This window comes from Raphanus sativus, chromosome 7 (genome assembly GCF_000801105.2).
Source record: "Raphanus sativus cultivar WK10039 chromosome 7, ASM80110v3, whole genome shotgun sequence".
Classification (NCBI taxonomy): Eukaryota; Viridiplantae; Streptophyta; class Magnoliopsida; order Brassicales; family Brassicaceae; genus Raphanus; species Raphanus sativus.
Genome location: NC_079517.1, coordinates 17,010,324 through 17,029,809, shown reverse-complemented (window position 1 = coordinate 17,029,809; position 19,486 = coordinate 17,010,324). Strand labels below are relative to the sequence as shown.

At 30.6% G+C, this 19,486-nt stretch overlaps 1 protein-coding gene across 1 annotated transcript; it reads left to right on the top strand.

The window, feature by feature from the left end:
• Window positions 1-12,488: 12,488 nt before the first annotated feature.
• Window positions 12,489-18,510, top strand: LOC108817170 (zinc finger protein WIP2-like). The gene is made up of 2 exons (XM_018589787.2): window positions 12,489-13,281; window positions 18,004-18,510. Exons 1-2 carry the CDS (start codon window positions 12,610-12,612, stop codon window positions 18,454-18,456), a joined length of 1,125 nt encoding a protein of 374 aa, XP_018445289.1. The 5' UTR covers window positions 12,489-12,609; the 3' UTR covers window positions 18,457-18,510.
• The last annotated feature ends 976 nt before the right edge of the window (window positions 18,511-19,486 follow it).

The following is a 19,486-nucleotide window of genomic DNA, read 5'->3' as shown; positions in this document are numbered from 1 at the left end:
CATAATTCTAAGAATATGTCTTCAAGAAAAATTCTGTATTATATACTAAATATTTTGTTTGAAGAAATCTATAAAATAATTTATTTTATAAAATATGTGGCTTAATGTTTTTAATATGTATTAGTTTATTTTAAGTATCTAGCTTATAATTTATAACATTAAAATAATATTATATTTTGATAGTAGTTTACATGATTTTCATGAAAATATTAATTTGTAGCTATAAAACAAACAGAATCATCTATATTCTTAACTTTTTTCAAATTATTGAATTTACATATGTATTTTGATTAGAACTCTAACTTTATTATATGTATGAACTATAAAAGTAAATAAATATAACAATGTCTTGAGAATGTTTACATGAGTTCTTATATTATATTTAAAATGTCTTTAAATCAATCTAATATTGTTGATTAATTGTGTACATAGTTAAATTATATCTAATAATTAATATTGGTTAAAATTATAAAATAATAACATATTATATATCCAAGTAATGCAATAGAATCTTTTCAAATTAAATATTAGATATATATCACAACTCATATACGGTAGTCAGTTTCAAAAATTTCATATTCTAGTTTATCTTTTTGATTTTTATTTATTTTTAATAATTATGAGATACATGTGTTATGAGGATTAATATAATGTAATAAAAAATTTATGTTATTTTATCATTATCAACCAATCAAAAGTTTTCTATCTATTTTTATCAATAAATTTAATTTATCAAAATTATAATAAACAGTCTTGAAATGATGTTTAATATTGAATGTAACGATGAATGAAAAATAATAAGAAAACATGAAAATAGATGAAAGTATACAAAGCCATACTTAAATCATTGGAGTAGTTGAGTTTAGAGTTAGTTATTAAGCAAATATTTCCTTTGCTAATGTTTAGATCATTGGATAAATTATTTCTTGCGTTCTTGAATTTCACTAGTTTTATCGTATGTGTTAGGCGTGGGCATTCGGGGTCCCAATCGGGTTTCGGTTTTATCCAATCGGGTTTCGGTTTTTCGGGTTTATCAAAATCAGCCCTATTCGAATTATTTAAAAGTTCGGTTCGGGACCGGTTCGGATTCTATCGGGTTCGGATCGGGGTTAGTAAATCTTCAAAGAACCGGTACAACCCAATGTACTTTCGGGTTCGGGTCCCAATCGATTCTTCGGTTTAAAAATATCTGATTTATACCTACTTTATAACCAAAACATAAGTAAAATTAGTTTGTTTTGGTTTTGAATATCTAATTTGTACCTTTTTGTAGCCAAAACATAAATAAAATTGATTTAAAAATAAAAAAGAAACATCAATCATGATCATTCAAAATCAAACGAAAGGAAAATCATAAAACGAAAACTACAACCTCATGAAATGAGAAACATTTTTTACTGAAAACAAAATCTAAATCTAAATCTAAATATGTCAAAATTTAACAACCACCTTTAATCATCAATCTTCATGTATTAGAACCACCAACCTTTATGTAATAGATAAATATTTCAGATGTTCAATATATTTTAATGTATTTTGAATACATATTATTAATTGAAATTATGTTTGGTATAGATTTTTTGGGGTTTTGAATGTTTCGGGTTTTATCGGATATCCATTTAGATTCGGGTTTGGTTCGGATAATACCCATAATCCGGAATACCAAAAAACAAGATCCATTCGATATTTATGTCGGGTTCGGATCGGTTCGGATTCATTTTTATCGGATCGGATTCGGTTCGGATTTTCGGGTTCGGTTTATTTGCCCAGCCCTAGTATGTGTACCCACTTAACAAGAAAAGGTGGCCCAAAGGGTTTATTTAAATTTTATTTTGAATGCTGCACTCATTTTCCCTATACTTTTATAAAATAATCACCCTTTTGCGTTGAAGGAAAAGAAAAAGTTGGATATTTGACGACATAACTGAGATGTTTTTAGATATATAAAAATACGATTATATTAAATATGATTAGCTTAAATGATAAAATACGCTCCTATCTATCGTAACGAAATAACCACTTATAGGTGGGCTAGTGGGTGGACGGATTTCGGGTTGAACGTGAGATTCCCAATACTCCTGGATTCGAATCTCCGCAGCTGCAAACACTTTTAAATGGCTACACGGATATAAGTCCATTGCTTAAGACTCATTTGAATACCCGGGAGAAGATCTATCCGTGGGTTGCACCTTCCACCCGGGAGTTAGGCTTGGTTCCATTAATGATCCGGTTTAACCCTTTTGTCTTCAAAAAAATCTATCATAACGAATGAGTGTTGTGTGCGATCATGTATATGATATATAAGCATAATAATATCAAAAGAGTAGGTGACTATTTCTTTTAGGTGAAGCCAATAGTTTGTGGTTCACTTCCTTTACATTTGAATTGTCCCAAAAAGATTAGTAGCTGACTATTTCTCTTCCACAGTGTCCCCACCAACATTTTATCAAAAATTCATCTTAAATATGCGAACTATTTCCACTTTTCACCGCAGGAAATTTCACTATAACATAAAATAAGAGTTATAACTCTTTTACGATCTGAGAAAAACAAAAAAAAAATTTGCCGACAAAATATTAGAATACAAATCATTTAAATAAACAAGCAAAGGAAGAACTGTATGAAAAATGAGTACAAGTAATTTTCTGTCTTCACAGGGGACCCAAGAATTAAGCTCCATATAACACCAGAGGGGAAAAATAGTATGTTTTCTTAGATAGTAATATGTCAGGACTGCATGCATAAGTATTTATCGTGGTTCAACCATTTTAACCTCAGCAAGCAGAATCACTATTTAAACCTTCAGTCGTGTATCCATAGAACTGTTTTAAATAAGAAACATCACATGCAACATAAATGTTCTATACATAATCAATGATGTCATGATGACCTGACACATGGATTGAGTTTTATAATATACTACATTTTGAACCGCGTTTCTAAGCGCGGAATTAATATTCAGGAAAATTTTATTTATGTAACGAAAATATTTTTTCATACTTTATATAATTTTAACTTTTTGTATAATCTAACTTAAAGTTATTGGTGTGATTTATTTTTGTTATTTTAAAATTAGACTAAATTTTTGAATATTTCATATAATTTTGACCCACACGATTTTATTCATTTAATCCATTTGTTTAACTTATTTTACTTTGATTTTATTTTAATAGTATAATTTAAAACAAAATATTATATATTTTAACCCGTTTTGTATTGATAATTTTTGTATGTTTTAAACATTTTTCTACAATTTATGTTAAATTTATTTATATGATTTAATCCTGGTATCTAATTAAATTGTATTATTGAGGATTTCAGATAATTCTGGTCTGTATTATAATTTTAAGTTGGACAAAATATTATGTGTTCTGAACTTTCTGCATAGATTATTGGGCGTTTGATCAAAGTTTTATTTATATAAAACTGACATTCATTTTTTCGGGGGAGGGGGGAGGATGAAAAACAATAATCTCTACATGTAATTATGTAAAGATAGTCAGATAGGTCATTGGTGATGGTTCTATAGCTCCTCGGTAAACCTCTGAAACTGAAGACATCTGGATGAGATTCGTCTTTTTTAAAGTTTATCATAGTTCGAATAAAAAGCTTTTGGATGATATTTTTTTTTAGCAATCATTTGGATGATATGTTATTTCAGTTTTATGTAGGTTAGTATGTTTGATATCAAATGATTTAAAATAATGATTCACGTCGAGATATACCATAGCAGCATTTATTTCAAATGGTTATGTATAAGAAGTCAAGATCTTCTGTATACTTCAACTGAAATAATAGTGAGGTTTATTAAAATGTAATAGGATATTATTTAGTTGCTATAATAAAGATTAATTATAATATTTAGTTGTATATAATAGATTGAGCCAAATTTAAATAGGTACAACGAATTTGCATAAGTAGATTTTTTTAAAAATATTTACCTTTTAATAATATAGATACACATAAAATATCACATACAAAATAAAACCCAAGCACATAAGGCGGGGTGATGGCTTCTTTGGTTCTCTATATAAATACTCCTTTCAGTTTATTATGTTTAAAGAAAATATTTTGCTGTAAAATAAAGGGAAAATTCTATAAAAATATCCGAACTAAATTTTGTTAAGCTTTTTAATATCCAAATTTTTTCACTACCCAATTTAATACCCCAACTAATTATTTTACTCATTTTAATACCCAAGCTTTTAAAATTGTGCCCACTTTAATACCCGAACTTTATTTATTTTAATAAAAATATTAATAAGTTTCAAACAAAAATTAAAAAAATTTCTAAAATTTACAAAACAAACTCAGAAAATTCTAAATTTTTTTGTGGTTTGAGAAATAAAAGTAACTAAATAGTGTAAAATATTAAATTTTGTAATAAAATTTCTAAGTTTTAAATATTGTATTTAGTTTTTTCTGAAATAAAAAAAAGAAATTTATTTTTATCATTCAAGTTCAAAAAAAGTAAATTTTCCATGGTTTATCTACCTTTTTCCTAAATCTTAAAATAAAATTAGAATTTTTAATATTTTTTTCTTCGGTTTTTGAGATTTTTTAAGTTTTGTTTGAAACTTATTAGTATTTTTATTAAAATAAATAAAGTTCGGGTATTAAAGTGGACACAGTTTTAAAAGTTTGGGTATTAAAATGAGCAAAATAATTAGTTGGGGTATTAAACTGGATAGTGAAAAAGTTTGGGTATTAAAAAACTTAACAAAATTTAGTTCGGGTATTTTTATGGAATTTTCCCTAAAATAAATGATGTTCACAGTATTTTCAATAAAAATTTAGTAATAGTTAATATATATTATTAACTATATATAAATAATTTTATTGGTTGAATTCATTTTGTTTAATAATATTTTATGTTAGTAAAATAAATTATATAAAATTTTGTATATGCTTAATGTGTGTGCATCAATTTATATATATATATATATATATATATATATATATATATATATATATGTATATGCAGCGGCGGAGGTAGGACTTTTTTTCACTGGAGTCAAAATTAATATAATTATATAATAGGTTAAAAGAAGCGTAAAGATTCAAATTTTAAGGAGGTCAGTTGTACATAAATTAACCAGATTTTCATTTTGTTTTGAAAAAATTCATCTAAACAACAAAAAAATAAAAAAAATTATGGGGTTCAGTTGACTCCCCTCCTTCTCATGTGGCTCCGCCACTGTGTATATATATATAAGATAAACTCAAATAATATTTTAAAACAAAAGTAATGAGCAAGTAACATGCGACAAATGAGTTTTTCAAATTTTCAGTAGAGCTTTTGAAACGAGGAATACTCTTTTATTTTTAATTGTTTTTTTTCTTTTTTACGAGTATACTTTAAAAATTTGACCACTTATGATAGCTTAAAAATATAGTAACAAAAAATATACATATAAATAGTCACAACTTATGGCTTGGGAAGGCCCAGTATTATGTGGAAGGTCCGAAGTCTTACTGTATTGAAATTATGCTCAATATTAGTTTTACCTACTAAAATATGATATTATCTACAAGTCCTAGATTGATTCTGATTATGGTTTTGAATGGAAAAAAAACAAATTACTGCAAATCAAGTGAATCCAGCAAAACAAAAGTGGATTAGGTAGATTAGCGGTACAAACATGGATCAAATGATCAAAAGCATATGTATGAATAGTGAAAATGAAAAAGGATTTAAAATACTGTACAAATTTAAAATGATATATATAAAGATATATATTACTAATTATTTTCTCCAAAGTAAACTGTTTTGAGAAAATTTAATTTATAAATTTAATAGATAATAATTATTATATTAAAATATAATAAATAAACTTAGATTAATATATAATTAATTTTGAGGTTTTAAAATAATTTCCTAGTTTGGATGATTTGAAAACATAATTATGGTTTAAGGTAAATACTTTATTTTTGAGTTTCAAATTAGTTAACACATTATTTATTAATAAAGTATGGTATATAAAGTATGATGTCAAATTAAAATATATTATAAATATAAAATCCGGGACCCTAGAATATTTGGTATAAATTATACAAATCAAATGCAGTATTTAAATAAATAATATTTAAAATTAAATAAATATAAATAGTATTTATATCTCAGAAAATATAGTTTTATCGTAAATGAGAATTTTTTATCATTGATTAGAAATAAAGAAACTATTTTACAAAATTGAAAAAGATAACTAAGCCAACAAGGATATCCTCTAGCAATATAAGATTGAAAAAGATTCTCTTTAATCACACTTTCTACAATAAGCTTAGCTCCTTTGATGTTGTGATGAGAATGGAATTGAGCTTTCCAATCCGGAAAAACATTCAAAAGTGTCAAGATCTTAGAAGAGTAGAACTTAAGTGACGGCCAAGCATAAGGTTTAGAGATAGACTCCAATCAAATCGTGATCATCACTAACAAAGATGATGGAGTTAAATTGGAGTGTTTTTAGAAATTCAATACCCCATCTCCATCTTTCTAGAGAAGTATTCTGTTTGCACAAAATGTCAGTGAATGATCTTCTGCCATTGAGGAGGACATTATCTTCTCTGTTACAAATAATCCAAGAGGCTCCACTTTGTTTCCTGATCTTACCCCATGCAAAGCCAATGTCACATTTGAGCCAAGAGGTAGGAGGAGGTTTCCAGCCAAAACTAATATTCTTTTTCTTTTCCAAATCAATGAGTTGTTCTTCACAAATATGGATCATCTTTTTTGGAGAGTTCAACCAAAAATGAACGATCATCAGTTTGCTTGGATTTTATGGTATTTGGAAAAAAATGAATAACAAGGTTTTTAGTAATCTTGACATTGACCACATGGAAACGCTCAAAATTGCGGAAATAGAGTCAATACTTTGGGCTGAAGCACAAGTGGTGCTCACGCAGAAGGAAGTCCAACAGGTAGAGGCTTTAAATCTACGTCAATCTGAGGACGATGGTGTCTTACTGATGGAAGAATAATGAGTTTTTCTCAGGACAAGGTTGGTATAGCATTTTACAAGGCTTTGATGGTTTGTTGGGGGCAAAGAATGTACGGGCGAGTCTCTCCCCTCTTCACTCAGAGGTGGAAACTCTACTTTGGGTAATGGAGTGTATGAGGAATTTACGTCAGTTTAGGGTTACGTTTGCAATAGATTATTCTCAATTGGTGAAGATGGTTTCGGAACCAGAAGAATGACCTGCTTTTGCAAGTTATTTGGAAGATATCAAGACCCTGCAAAATAGTTTTCTCAGCTCAGAGATCATTCATGTACCACGAGCGCAAAATTTGAAGAATCAACCATCTTTCGTCGTTCACATGGATGCGGAGCTACCGAGTTAGTTTACAGAGTCAGCTTGATCTGTTTTTCGTTGATGCCAAAAAAAAATCAATGAGTTGTTCTTGCTTTTCAATAGAATTGATAAAGAACCAGTGAACAATCTCTTCGTAGATAGACTTGATGAAGGGAGGTCCTATTTTTAAATTACCTTAGAAGAAGAAAGTGTTTCTGTTTTTCCATAATTCCCATAAAATCCAAGCTCTCGCTCTCCTTTTTTTTCTGGAATTAGATGATTTTTCTTCATCTTTAAAACATAGAAGATGTTTGAGAAGACAGAGTTAGGATCAAATCCATTCGGAGGGAGGGGAAACTACTTAGTGTCCAAGTTTGCTTGGCAACAGTACAAGCGAAGAGAACATGATTTACATATTCTCCTTCTAAAACACAAATTTGGCATCTCGTATCCACTTTCATACTTCTCTCGGAGAGGTTATTAGCTACAAGCACACCACTCACAACTTTCCAGAGAAATATTTTGATTTTTTGTTCAGTATCAAAAGACCAAATGTAATCTTGGATACCATTCAGAGATGGAAGAAGGCTTCCATTAACAATAGCTTCATTTTTAGCCTCTCTTTCAGCTAACCAATAGCCTGATTTAACCGAATACTCTCCAGAGCGAGTACGATTCCAAATGTAAAAGTCTAGTGAAAAGATAACTGGCTTGATCTTGAGAATGATCTCTTTATCATGTGGGTAAAAAAGATCATCTAGCAAATTTTGATTCCAAGCGTCAGAACTGTCCAATAATAAAATTAGACTGTTTGTGTATCGTCCATCTTTTTAATCCAATTGTAAAATTTTAGTGAATAGGGATAATTTGCTGAATGAGATACACTTGTGTATCTTCAACTAATTATTCACTCTCTATTCAAACTCTCAACCTTAGAATTGAAGTGTTAAAGGTCTATATCTGTATATATAACTATATTTTTTCTGACATCAACTATATATACATTTAAAATTTTACAACTATATATAATTGTAAAAAGCTTTAGTGCCTTTAATACTATATAATCATTTTTTAAAGTTAACATTTTGAGGGGTTGAGTTTTAGATGGATTCAGTAACATTGTTTGTGGGGAATTTTTTTTTTTTTTTGAGAAAAAGGCTTTTAGTGGAGAATTTTCTATAACTCTTTTTAGCTGCATAAGTATCACGAAAATCTTAGACACCATTTATGAAAAGCTCCATCTAAAAAGTAGTCATGGAACTGATGAAAGTAGTACTCATGTGTATAACCTACATACATTGCCAAGAAACAGCATTACAATTGCACCAGTGAACATGAAATGTTCTCTGTGAACATGTGGTCCGTTACTTGCATAATAGTGTCATGATGGATATTTTTTTTTTGGAACTCTTCATGATTGATATATAAAACCAAATTATGTCATCAGGAAAAGGGAAAAACACTAGTGTGACAAAAGATCACGATATTTATTAATGTCCACGGAACTATTGTATAAGCCCGATCACCAAAACTTCAATATAATTAAATTTTATTAATGGCAACTCGTACTTCTAAGATTGAATGGGTTTTGCCGTTTTTGTGTGAGAATTAGATTGTAAATCAAAATATTAGTTTGGACTACGATCCATATGTAGTAATGTAGGTCCATTTCCGAATCTAGAACATATATAATATCAATTAACTGAAATTTACAACATACCAGTTACCCAACAAGATGAATAACTCATGTGAGACGAATTTTTTTTTGGTTCGATACCAATATTTAAGCTTAAGTTCAAAAAAATATATTTCATTCTTCCATCGTTCATCGATTTGCTAAAATCTATTTGTGTTTGTGTGTCTAATATAGAAGTATAGATAGATATTGGGTAAGAAGAAAAGGAACAGTGAGGCAGGATCTCCGGTGGGGATTCGGACATAATGATCTTACCGTTTTGAGGGAAAGCCGACCATTGATGCGTACACCAATGCAATTGCTTCTCCTTTTTCTCTTTAAATTATTTCCTCTAATACTACTATAAATAACTTCTCAAATAAAATGGCATTGGTTATACCTTATTACTAAATATAACTTAAGAAAAAGTATATTTTTATGTTTTTTATCAGATTAATCATGCATGTAGACTAACAGTACACCGTCACAATCCGAAGAGATGAATTATTGCGAAGGCATTTTAGTTCGCTTTACGGTCCTCCTCGTACTTGATTAGCAAGTTTTATTTATTTGTTAAACTCCCATGTATATTTTTCAACAATTTATTTTATCTTTTCATATTATACTTCCAACGAATGATGAGACGCCCAATATATGTGAACGTCTGTGCGGTATACTCTACAACAAATCTGCTTCCTATCTTAAATGTAGAAGTGTCAGGTTCAAATTTCAGCGTGGTGGAAAGGAAATTTAGCAACCGATTCTTGTTTCTATCCCAAAGAAATTATAAGTTCGGTTCACAACTTTTTGAATTCACAAAATCAAAGAAAAAGAGAGGTATGTTTTCTCTTTATCTCTCTACAGAGTCGAAAACCTAGTTAACCTAGTGTGGTCTCTGTTTTCCACTTGTTTGCCTTTCCAATGTTCGGTTTTTACCCATGGGAGAGCTCTTCCGATGTCTTCTTCTTTTTTGCATGTTTATCTTGGATTTTCATCTTTGATAATTGCATTTCCTGATAATCATCAGTGGATAGGGATGTCTGATGAGGTGTTGTTGCGATTTTTTGTCAAATCAAAAGTTATATGGTCTTCGCCCGCTTCATATCTGTGAATACCAGAGCAGTCGCGATGTCCTCAAAAGAAAATTTCTTCTTTGCTTTTCTTCTTGTCGGCGATTGGAGACTCTTCTTGTCTTCAACGTCTATTTGTTGTTTTATTGGTGAAGTGACAAGGCGCATGGGCTGGTGGTATCTATTAGTGGAACTATTGGCGTCTTCCTCTAAAGTTTTTGCTGTTCAAGGATGGGGACGAAGCCCATATGGTTTTTTCTGGTAGCGATTGTTATCCAACATCAGTTAAGCGTGTTGTTCTTTTTTCCACTCGATCTCTTAGAGAAGTGCTAGGTATATGACTAGAGATCACCAAACTTGTGTTTTACCTCCCTTTTTGTCTCTGTGGGGGATTCTTCACAACGGTGTGCGGCTGATCTCTCAGATGCGTGATATGGCTGTTTTCCCTACTTGGTGATCTTTCGTTGTTGGCATTTCCCTTCCTTCTTATGTTGGCAGTGACTTTCGGTCGGCGTCCCTAGGTTTATGTTGGGAGGTTGCATTAGCCGGAGTGGTGGATTAAGAATATTTTGTATCTGTCTGATTTTGGGCTTGTAATCAGCAGGTTTGTTGGGGTTTTATATTGAATTTATGTGTGTGTTTTTTTTTGCAAAATTCGTATTTTTTAGAAAATAAAAAATGATTTTTGACAAAATAAAAAGCAAAAAGATCTTTGTTTTGTAGGAAAGAAACATTAGGTTTTGATTTTTTTTTGTATTTTGGGGTAGTGATATTGTTCATCTCATTTATTTTTTCTAGTCTGAAAATTATTACTTATTTTGTATTATATACAATTTAAATTTTTTAATTTTTTTGTTTGGTACGTAATGCCAGATTAAATTTATATGATATTATCTTTGTAGATTTTACATCATAAATTTAGATGTTTAAAGCTTTTAAGAATTAAATTGTTTATTGATAAAAATTATTATTGAAAACTAAGTATTGATAGTAATGAATAAATAATTTGGTATTGTGTATACCTTTTGTTTTCTGTTTCCATTGTACAATTATTCACTATAGTGTTATATAAATACCTTTCTAAGCTAAATTACGGTTGGTAAAACTAAAATTATATCTTAAATTTTAATGTGAAATATTAGTTCATCGATAAATAAACATTTGTTTGTTAAATTATCCTCTTTAAAAGTTACTTTAGGTCTCAAACTAATAAAAATGTTTTTGTTTTTGAGGAAGGACTTTTAAGATAAGTAAATTCGTTTGGGATGAGAGCCAATCTCCAAAAAGCAGTGACACTATCTTTGTATGATGTATCAGCACCTCATATGCTTTAGTGTTATTTTCGTTTTTCTATTTTTGTGAAATACATTTTTTTTTGGTAAACTAGGAGGTGTCTGAGCCTTCGGCCCAAATAATCCCCTCACGTCTGGGACCAGTCGGCATTAATACCGAAAACATGACGTAAAAATATCCCTCCCAACGAGAATCGAACTAGGGATGCAATAAAACTTACTCCAAACACTAAACCAGTAGACCAACACACCGTTGGTGAAATACATGCTTTATGTTTGTTTCTATTTTTATATAAATATAATTCTGTTCCACTCATTCTAGGTATAGTAAATAAATTAAAATTGTTCCAATCTATAATGTTCGAGCATCTTTTTGTTTTGTCATATTGGTTAACGATTACTGTGGTGCATGTTTGTTTGTTTTGATTTTTCATATATACTCTCCAACCTAGCTATCCCTAGTACTGAACGGCTATCCATATTATATTTACTTACGTTTATATATATATATATATATATATGTGTGTGTGTGTGTGTGAAATACTTTAGTAAGTGCGTGTCTTTGATATGATAAAACTGAAATTCAAAGATAATATTTTTGTTATCCAAGGTTCACTTGACGTTTGTGTTCAAAAAGAAAAAGGTTCACTTGACATTTCAAAAAAAAAATGAGGTTTTTCTTTTGTAAAACATGGTCACATTAAAGTACGTGAATTTAGATTTGAATATGGCATGAACAAAAAACAAACTTCTTTAAATGGTATTTCATCCGTTATGACCAAGGCATTACACATACACAACCCGAATTAAGGATCAAAAGTTTGAATTCTTACTGTTTAAGAGAAAAATGATACACATGTTATTTTCAAATATTATCTGCAGTTGTCACACGGTAAATTTCATCTGTTTCAATATAAATAATGTTTTGGTGATTATTATTATTTCACATGTTTTCATATATCTGAGAACTTTAACTTTATCAAAAATGATATAGCCAATTGTGTTTATTTTTTACTTATAATTAAATAAATTTATTTAAAATTATATTTTCAATAATTTTTTTAGGAAAATAAAATAAAATATTTAATATACGTGTAAATAGTCAAAACTTCATATATTATGAAACGGAGAGAATAATATATTTTTCTCTCCTTCATCCAAATAAAATTTCTCTCACTCTCTCCATATCCCATCACAAGCTCCATTTCCATCTTGTGTCTTCTTGTATAAAGAATCCCACAAGAGTAAAAACTATTCTCTTCTCTCTCTTTCTCTCTTCACTATGACTGATCCTTATTCCAATTTCTTCACAGATTGGTTCAAGTCCAATCCCTTTCACCATTACCCTAATTTCTCCACTAACCCACCACCTCCTCCTCCTCCTCCTCCTCCTCCCTCTCCCTTCTTTTTCTTCCCTCACTCCGGTGAGCTTTTCCGTCCGCCACCACCACCAACTCCTCCTTCTTCCCCTCCTCTCCGTGAAGCCCTCCCTCTCCTCAGTCTGAGCCCCGCCAACAGACAACAAGACCACCATGGTCATCTAATCCAAGAACCAATTTCAACTTCCATGGATGTTGCCTACGATCATCATCACCATCAAGATGATCATAATCACGATGACCATGACATCACCCTTGCTCTTCACACAGGCCTTCCAAGCTCTAGTACTCAAGAGATGGCTTCTTTTCTCATGATGTCCTCTTCCTCGAGGACTACTCATCATCATGAGAACATGAACAACCAGAAAGATCTCGACAACGACTACCATCACGACGTCATCGGTGGAGGAGACGATGACGATGAAGATTCAGTCGGCGGAGACGACGCATGTAGAATCAGCAGACTCAACAAGGGTCAATATTGGATCCCTACACCTTCTCAGATTCTTATTGGCCCTACTCAGTTCTCTTGTCCTGTTTGCTTCAAGACCTTCAACAGATACAACAACATGCAGGTTCTTCATTTTTTTATAATTCTCTCTAATTTATATTATGTATATTTATGTATGCATATGTTTTGAAGAATTCGTTCTCTTCCATGTGTGAATCAACATGCTCACTAAGTTTCCTCGACATAAAAAAGTTTCCACCTTTAATCGGTAAAGTTTTTTTTGGATACATATAAATACTGTTCTTAAATTGATCAAATAAGGTGTCTTTGCTCTCTGATGCATGATAAATCATTGCATTATAAAGAACCGAGAGTCATGAGATTGTGAAGACCGAGACTGAGATTTAACAAGACAGTAAATGTTCTCTATGTCTTTAGTACTTTCAGAGTCTATGTGGCTTTGCTGGTTTTTTACAATATTGGCAAATGTATCATCCCTTTTTCGCATGAGGGTCTTTTAATGTCCAACGTGTAAAATAACAGTATTCATACGTTTTTACAAATATATATGGCTATATCAATTAATATACATAGATATATGTATAGATTCATATGCTCTACATATGACCTTGCTTAGATCTTGTATTGAACATGAACTAGGCATCTTGCATTTTAGTAAACTCTTGTTTATTTTGTTACCTAAGCATGCATTTATATATCTTAATATTGGTTCATTTTTAGCTTATGAAATCTATTTCTATTTTATTACTTTCTTGCATTTCAGCATTTGTATAGCATCCTTGTTATAAATCTTCTTTGTCTTTTTTACATATGCTTCAAGGTTGATATGCGAATTAATCAATGTATGATGGTTGTTGGAACTCGTTTTTGACGAAATGGTTTAAGACCATTTTCCGGTATGTTTCCGGACAAAGACGTTCGTCGGAATAACCGAATGTTTGACACTATGAAGTAGTGTACTCGTATGTCAAAATCAGAGTTGGTTTTGAATGAGAAATGGAAGTTCAAAATGAATTTGGCTAAATATTAAAAATTAGCAAATGTCATATATTGGATATTTGGGTTTGAATTTGTTAGTTGGATATTATGTCCATTACTTATTCATGACTATCTTTATGTTTGTATAAACATAAAATGTAAACCCAAATTAAAAGAAATATTATTTATGTTTGATATGGTCAAATATATAATATATTCTTTATTGCTAAGTCATTAAAAATTGAGTCAAAAAGAATTAAATTTTCTTAATGACAATATTGATTTTTTGACTTTAAGACTCCATTACTCTCTTGTATGTTATGGCTTCTCAAAAGCATAATGTGATGTTTTGTATTTTCTATATAAAGGCTTGTGAGCCATTTAGAAAATTGCATAGAGAGACACACTTGAAAACCAACAACAAATACAATTCCTTCATGTTATAGTGATGTTTTTATTTTATTTATTTTTGTGTCTGAGAGTACAACACAAAACTAGTTTCGCCAGGCTTCTGATAGAGTGACGCAAATTCAGAAGATTGTTTGCAGTTGTATCCTGGGACTCATTACGTTATCGAACCGTCGCACTACGGGACGTATTTTGAGTTAAGGAAAGAGATAATATCTCGCCTCTGCAGTTGTATCATCCTTTTCTTACTCTTTGGTATAGTATTATCATTTTTTATTTTTTACAATATTCAGTAATCCGTAGTTTATAAAATACGGTTCTATCAGTCTTAACTCAAAATATCCGTTTATTGCTTTGCACTAACCGGACTGATTATTGCAAAAAGTATTTTTGTAAGAACAGGTTGATCGATTCTCGAGAAAAGATGCCGGAATCAGATCTATAGGATTATTTAAAAATAATCATTCTTCAATCTTAATTCTTTAAATTTTTGTTTGTATTATTATACTAACAAAAAGCTGATTATTTTGTGAAGTGTTTTTTTTTGTCAAAAGAAACAGGAATTCCAATTCTTGGTGATGGAAAATAAAAGAGTTATGATCTTTTAAGATCGGTTATGCGCATGGATCTTTGGGTTTAAAGCGTTATTAATCTCTTTGACTTGGTTAAAGACAAATTTATTTGATTTTATTATCAAGAATGCCTAACGTTTTTTGTTTCATTGTGACAGATTTTCTCTTTATGGTGTAACTTAATTTAATTATTAAGCACATGGATGACCATGAGAAAACAAAAAGGAGTCAAGTTTAAAAAATATGGTGAAAACATATTTATAAACAACATTTTGATCTTTTGAGATCAAGTTGTATGGATGGAAATGAATTTTGTGAGTCGACGCCCCAAATTAAATTTGGGAGAGGTCTGCCACATATAAATCATTTGCCATAAGAAATAAAATGTTTGTTGATATTGATCAAAACATTTGTATTTCGCCAATGCTTAAATGCAATTTTTTTTAAAAGGTTGATCATGCAAAACCAATGAGAATTTTCAGACCAATATGACTGAAACTGACATGTGAATTGTAGTTTCTAAAGTCAATATGTTTGAGAATAACCATAGAAAATGGTGGTTTTGATGGTACAAACAATATCATATAATGATATATATAATTGCTAAAGGCAAAAATATGTTTTGGAACATTAATTCAAAATATATACAAGTTAGATTTATAAATCAACTTGAGAGAACTATGAAAATAGTTTTTATCTAAAATGTGATTTTCTGAGAATGAAATACATTTTAAAGAAAATTATAACAATTTTTTCGAAATTGTTTTTATTATTCATTTAAATCTAAAGTAGTGTGTAGATTAACCTTCTAAGCTCTTAAGAGATGTTAAATGTAAATATATATGTTTTGAGCTATCACAAGAAATGTGGGGGAAGTTTTGCTTACCATATAAAGTCATTGGTAAGAGGCCAAATGAACTTAGTGATAGTTATCAAACTATGATTTAAAAAAAAAAAAAACTAGTGTCATACACTGAGTTTTGTGTATAATGGTTAATTGTATCTTGAAAAAAAAAGATGACAAAAATCATTAGACAATTGATCTCGACTAATCTCAATAGATTATGTTCAATGTGATGACAACCTAGGATCCTGTTATTAAAGGTGTGTCATGAGATCAAATTGTAATATCATCAAGAGGAATGGGTTTAGCCTATGAACTAAGATGAGGTTTGGCGGTAACTCTACTTATCAGATTGGAGATCCCAAGAAATAGGTTCAAGGAGACAACTAAGTCAAACTAAATCTGCCCAAAGCACTGTATGACTTTGGTCTATACCCAGTTCCTAGGATGATTAAACAGTGCTACATGTAAGGAATAGAGGATAAGCATTTGCTTTTAATGATTTGTGCCAATTGTTTTGAGATATGAATGGAGTAGTACATGATACTCCTCTAAACAAAACTAATGGCAAATCACCTTGTGGGTGTGAAATGGGGCCGTTTCTAGGAGAATAAAAAGGCTATATTCTCTAAAGTTCACTCATGATTACCAGGAATGTTCACGGCCAAAATGAACACAATAGAGAAATTGGTTTTGTGAGAGAATGAAACTGTGTTTTGGCTATTGTCTAGGTTTACACCAAAGCCCGGGAGGTTCAAGACATCATGGCCACCTCCTGGCCGAGTAAATCCGATAGCTATTAACAATGACTGGTTCAAGGCTGAAAAATTGCTACCAACTCATCATGCAGTGAATTTCTCGTTTGTACTCTCAAAAGTCCTTAGTTGAGTCTTGTTGAGTTTTGTCGAGTCTTGTCTAGGAAGTCAAGTCTGTCGAGTCGTCTAGTGTTTAGAAGCATTTCTATTCATGTGGGGGATTGTTGGAACTCGTTTTTGACGAAATGGTTTAAGACCATTTTCCGGTATGTTTCCGGACGAAGACGTTCGTCGGAATAACCGAATGTTTGACACTATGAAGTAGTGTACTCGTATGTCAAAATCAGAGTTGGTTTTGAATGAGAAATGGAAGTTCAAAATGAGTTTGGCTAAATATTAAAAATTAGCAAATGTCATATATTGGATATTTGGGTTTGAATTTGTTAGTTGGATATTATGTCCATTACTTATTCATGACTATCTTTATGTTTGTATAAACATAAAATGCAAACCCAAATTAAAAGAAATATTATTTATGTTTGATATGGTCAAATATATAATATATTCTTTATTGCTAAGTCATTAAAAATTGAGTCAAAAGGAATTAAATTTTCTTAATGACAATATTGATTTTTTGACTTTAAGACTCCATTACTCTCTTGTATGTTATGGCTTCTCAAAAGCATAATGTGATGTTTTGTATTTTCTATATAAAGGCTTGTGAGCCATTTAGAAAATTGCATGGAGAGACACACTTGAAAACCAACAACAAATACAATTCCTTCATGTTATAGTGATGTTTTTATTTTATTTATTTTTGTGTCTGAGAGTACAACACAAAACTAGTTTCGCCAGGCTTCTGATAGAGTGACGCAAATTCAGAAGATTGTTTGCAGTTGTATCCTGGGACTCATTACGTTATCGAACTGTCGCACTACGGGACGTATTTTGAGTTAAGGAAAGAGATAATATCTCGCATCTGCAGTTGTATCATCCTTTTCTTACTCTTTGGTATAGTATTATCATTTTTTATTTTTTACAATATTCAGTAATCCGTAGTTTATAAAATACGGTTCTATCATTAGAGTAACCATAACATCTTATATATAGTAGACTACGAAAATGGCTAATAAACACATTCATCAATTAAGGCTCATACATTACAATACAGGAAAGGACCTGAACATCTAATTAAGGGTTTACTGTGACATACTATGAGTTATTCAAACCCTACACGATTATATAAATAATGACGATTTTGTTTACAGATGCATATGTGGGGACATGGATCACAATACAGAAAAGGACCCGAATCTCTAAGAGGAACGCAGCCAACTGGAATGCTGAGGCTTCCATGCTACTGCTGCGCACCGGGCTGTTGCAACAACATTGACCATCCAAGGGCAAAGCCTCTCAAAGATTTCAGAACACTTCAAACACATTACAAGAGGAAGCATGGAATCAAACCCTTCATGTGTAGGAAATGTGGAAAGGCTTTCGCAGTCCGAGGGGACTGGAGAACACATGAGAAGAATTGTGGTAAGCTTTGGTATTGCATTTGTGGATCTGATTTCAAGCACAAGCGATCTCTGAAAGATCACATCAAGGCGTTTGGAAATGGCCATGGAGTTTATGGAATTGATGGATTTGATGATGAAGATGAGCCTGCCTCTGAGGTAGAACAATTAGACAATGAACATGAGTCAAGGCAGTCCAAATAGGGTATATAAATTAGTATACATCATAATTCAATATATATATTAATTCTAAGAACACCTAAATCTGTGGACCATGTTTTGATGGAAGTAGGGCTTTTTTGAGTAAGAGCTATATCATCTAACTGATCATAGATTAAAATAAATGACTCAGGATAACTTGGAAAATTTTTAAAATTGTATCTCTAGTTTTCTACCTAAGTTACTGAAAGGCGATGTATAACTCTAACTAATGAAGTGTCCGCAGTATCTATTTGCTTACTTGTATTATTTTGTCATTTATTTACGTTTCCTTTCGAAGAAATGGATCATAAGCGTTTGACTTTACTATTAGAGTATATGCTATACATACATTCATTCATGCATTTTTCTCTAGATATAAAGTATTCTATATTATAAAGAATATACTGAGATTTATTTCGAGTAATAATAGATTATATTTTTCTTTCTGAAAATAGTTATTTTCTGGTGGAGTTATCTTTAAAATTATTTTATAATAATGGTTAAATAGTGCTACATGATTGTCTAGTGAGATCATAGAGAATAATGAGATAATGGACACTCGAGAATATTACTACTCAAGTGCTGAACTTTCTTAGGATGATCAAGTATCAAGATATACATCATCATGCTTCTTTTATTTGTTCAAATGATGTGATGATAGTAGAGGTATGTCAAATGGTTCTAAATATTATAATACATATATTTATGCAAATCTATAATTTTTAAGTATTTGGTTAGGTTGCTCTGATAATCAACAGTTAATATTTTGCCAAATACCTTCTGTTGGTTATAATATTGACAATTTGGCTGCCATACCCTTGTCGGCTAACACCAATTTGAGAAACTCATTTATTCATTGATCAGGGTGGAAAAAACTTATGTTTTAACTGGTTCCTTGAAAAAAATGAAATATTTTAAATAATTATGTCTCTCAAGATATACTAAGAAATTTAATATAACACTTAATTTATTGAAATATATATTGTACTGGTACTGACGCTATTCAGTCCTTTTTGCCAAATAGAATTCTCCT

Bases quoted from the DNA above. Each gene is read 5' to 3' on its own strand.
- LOC108817170 (XM_018589787.2), top strand. From the start codon at position 12,610: ATGACTGATCCTTATTCCAATTTCTTCACAGATTGGTTCAAGTCCAAT. The intron at 13,282-18,003 runs GTTCTTCATTTT...TTTTGTTTACAG, and splicing joins ACAGATACAACAACATGCAG to ATGCATATGTGGGGACATGG.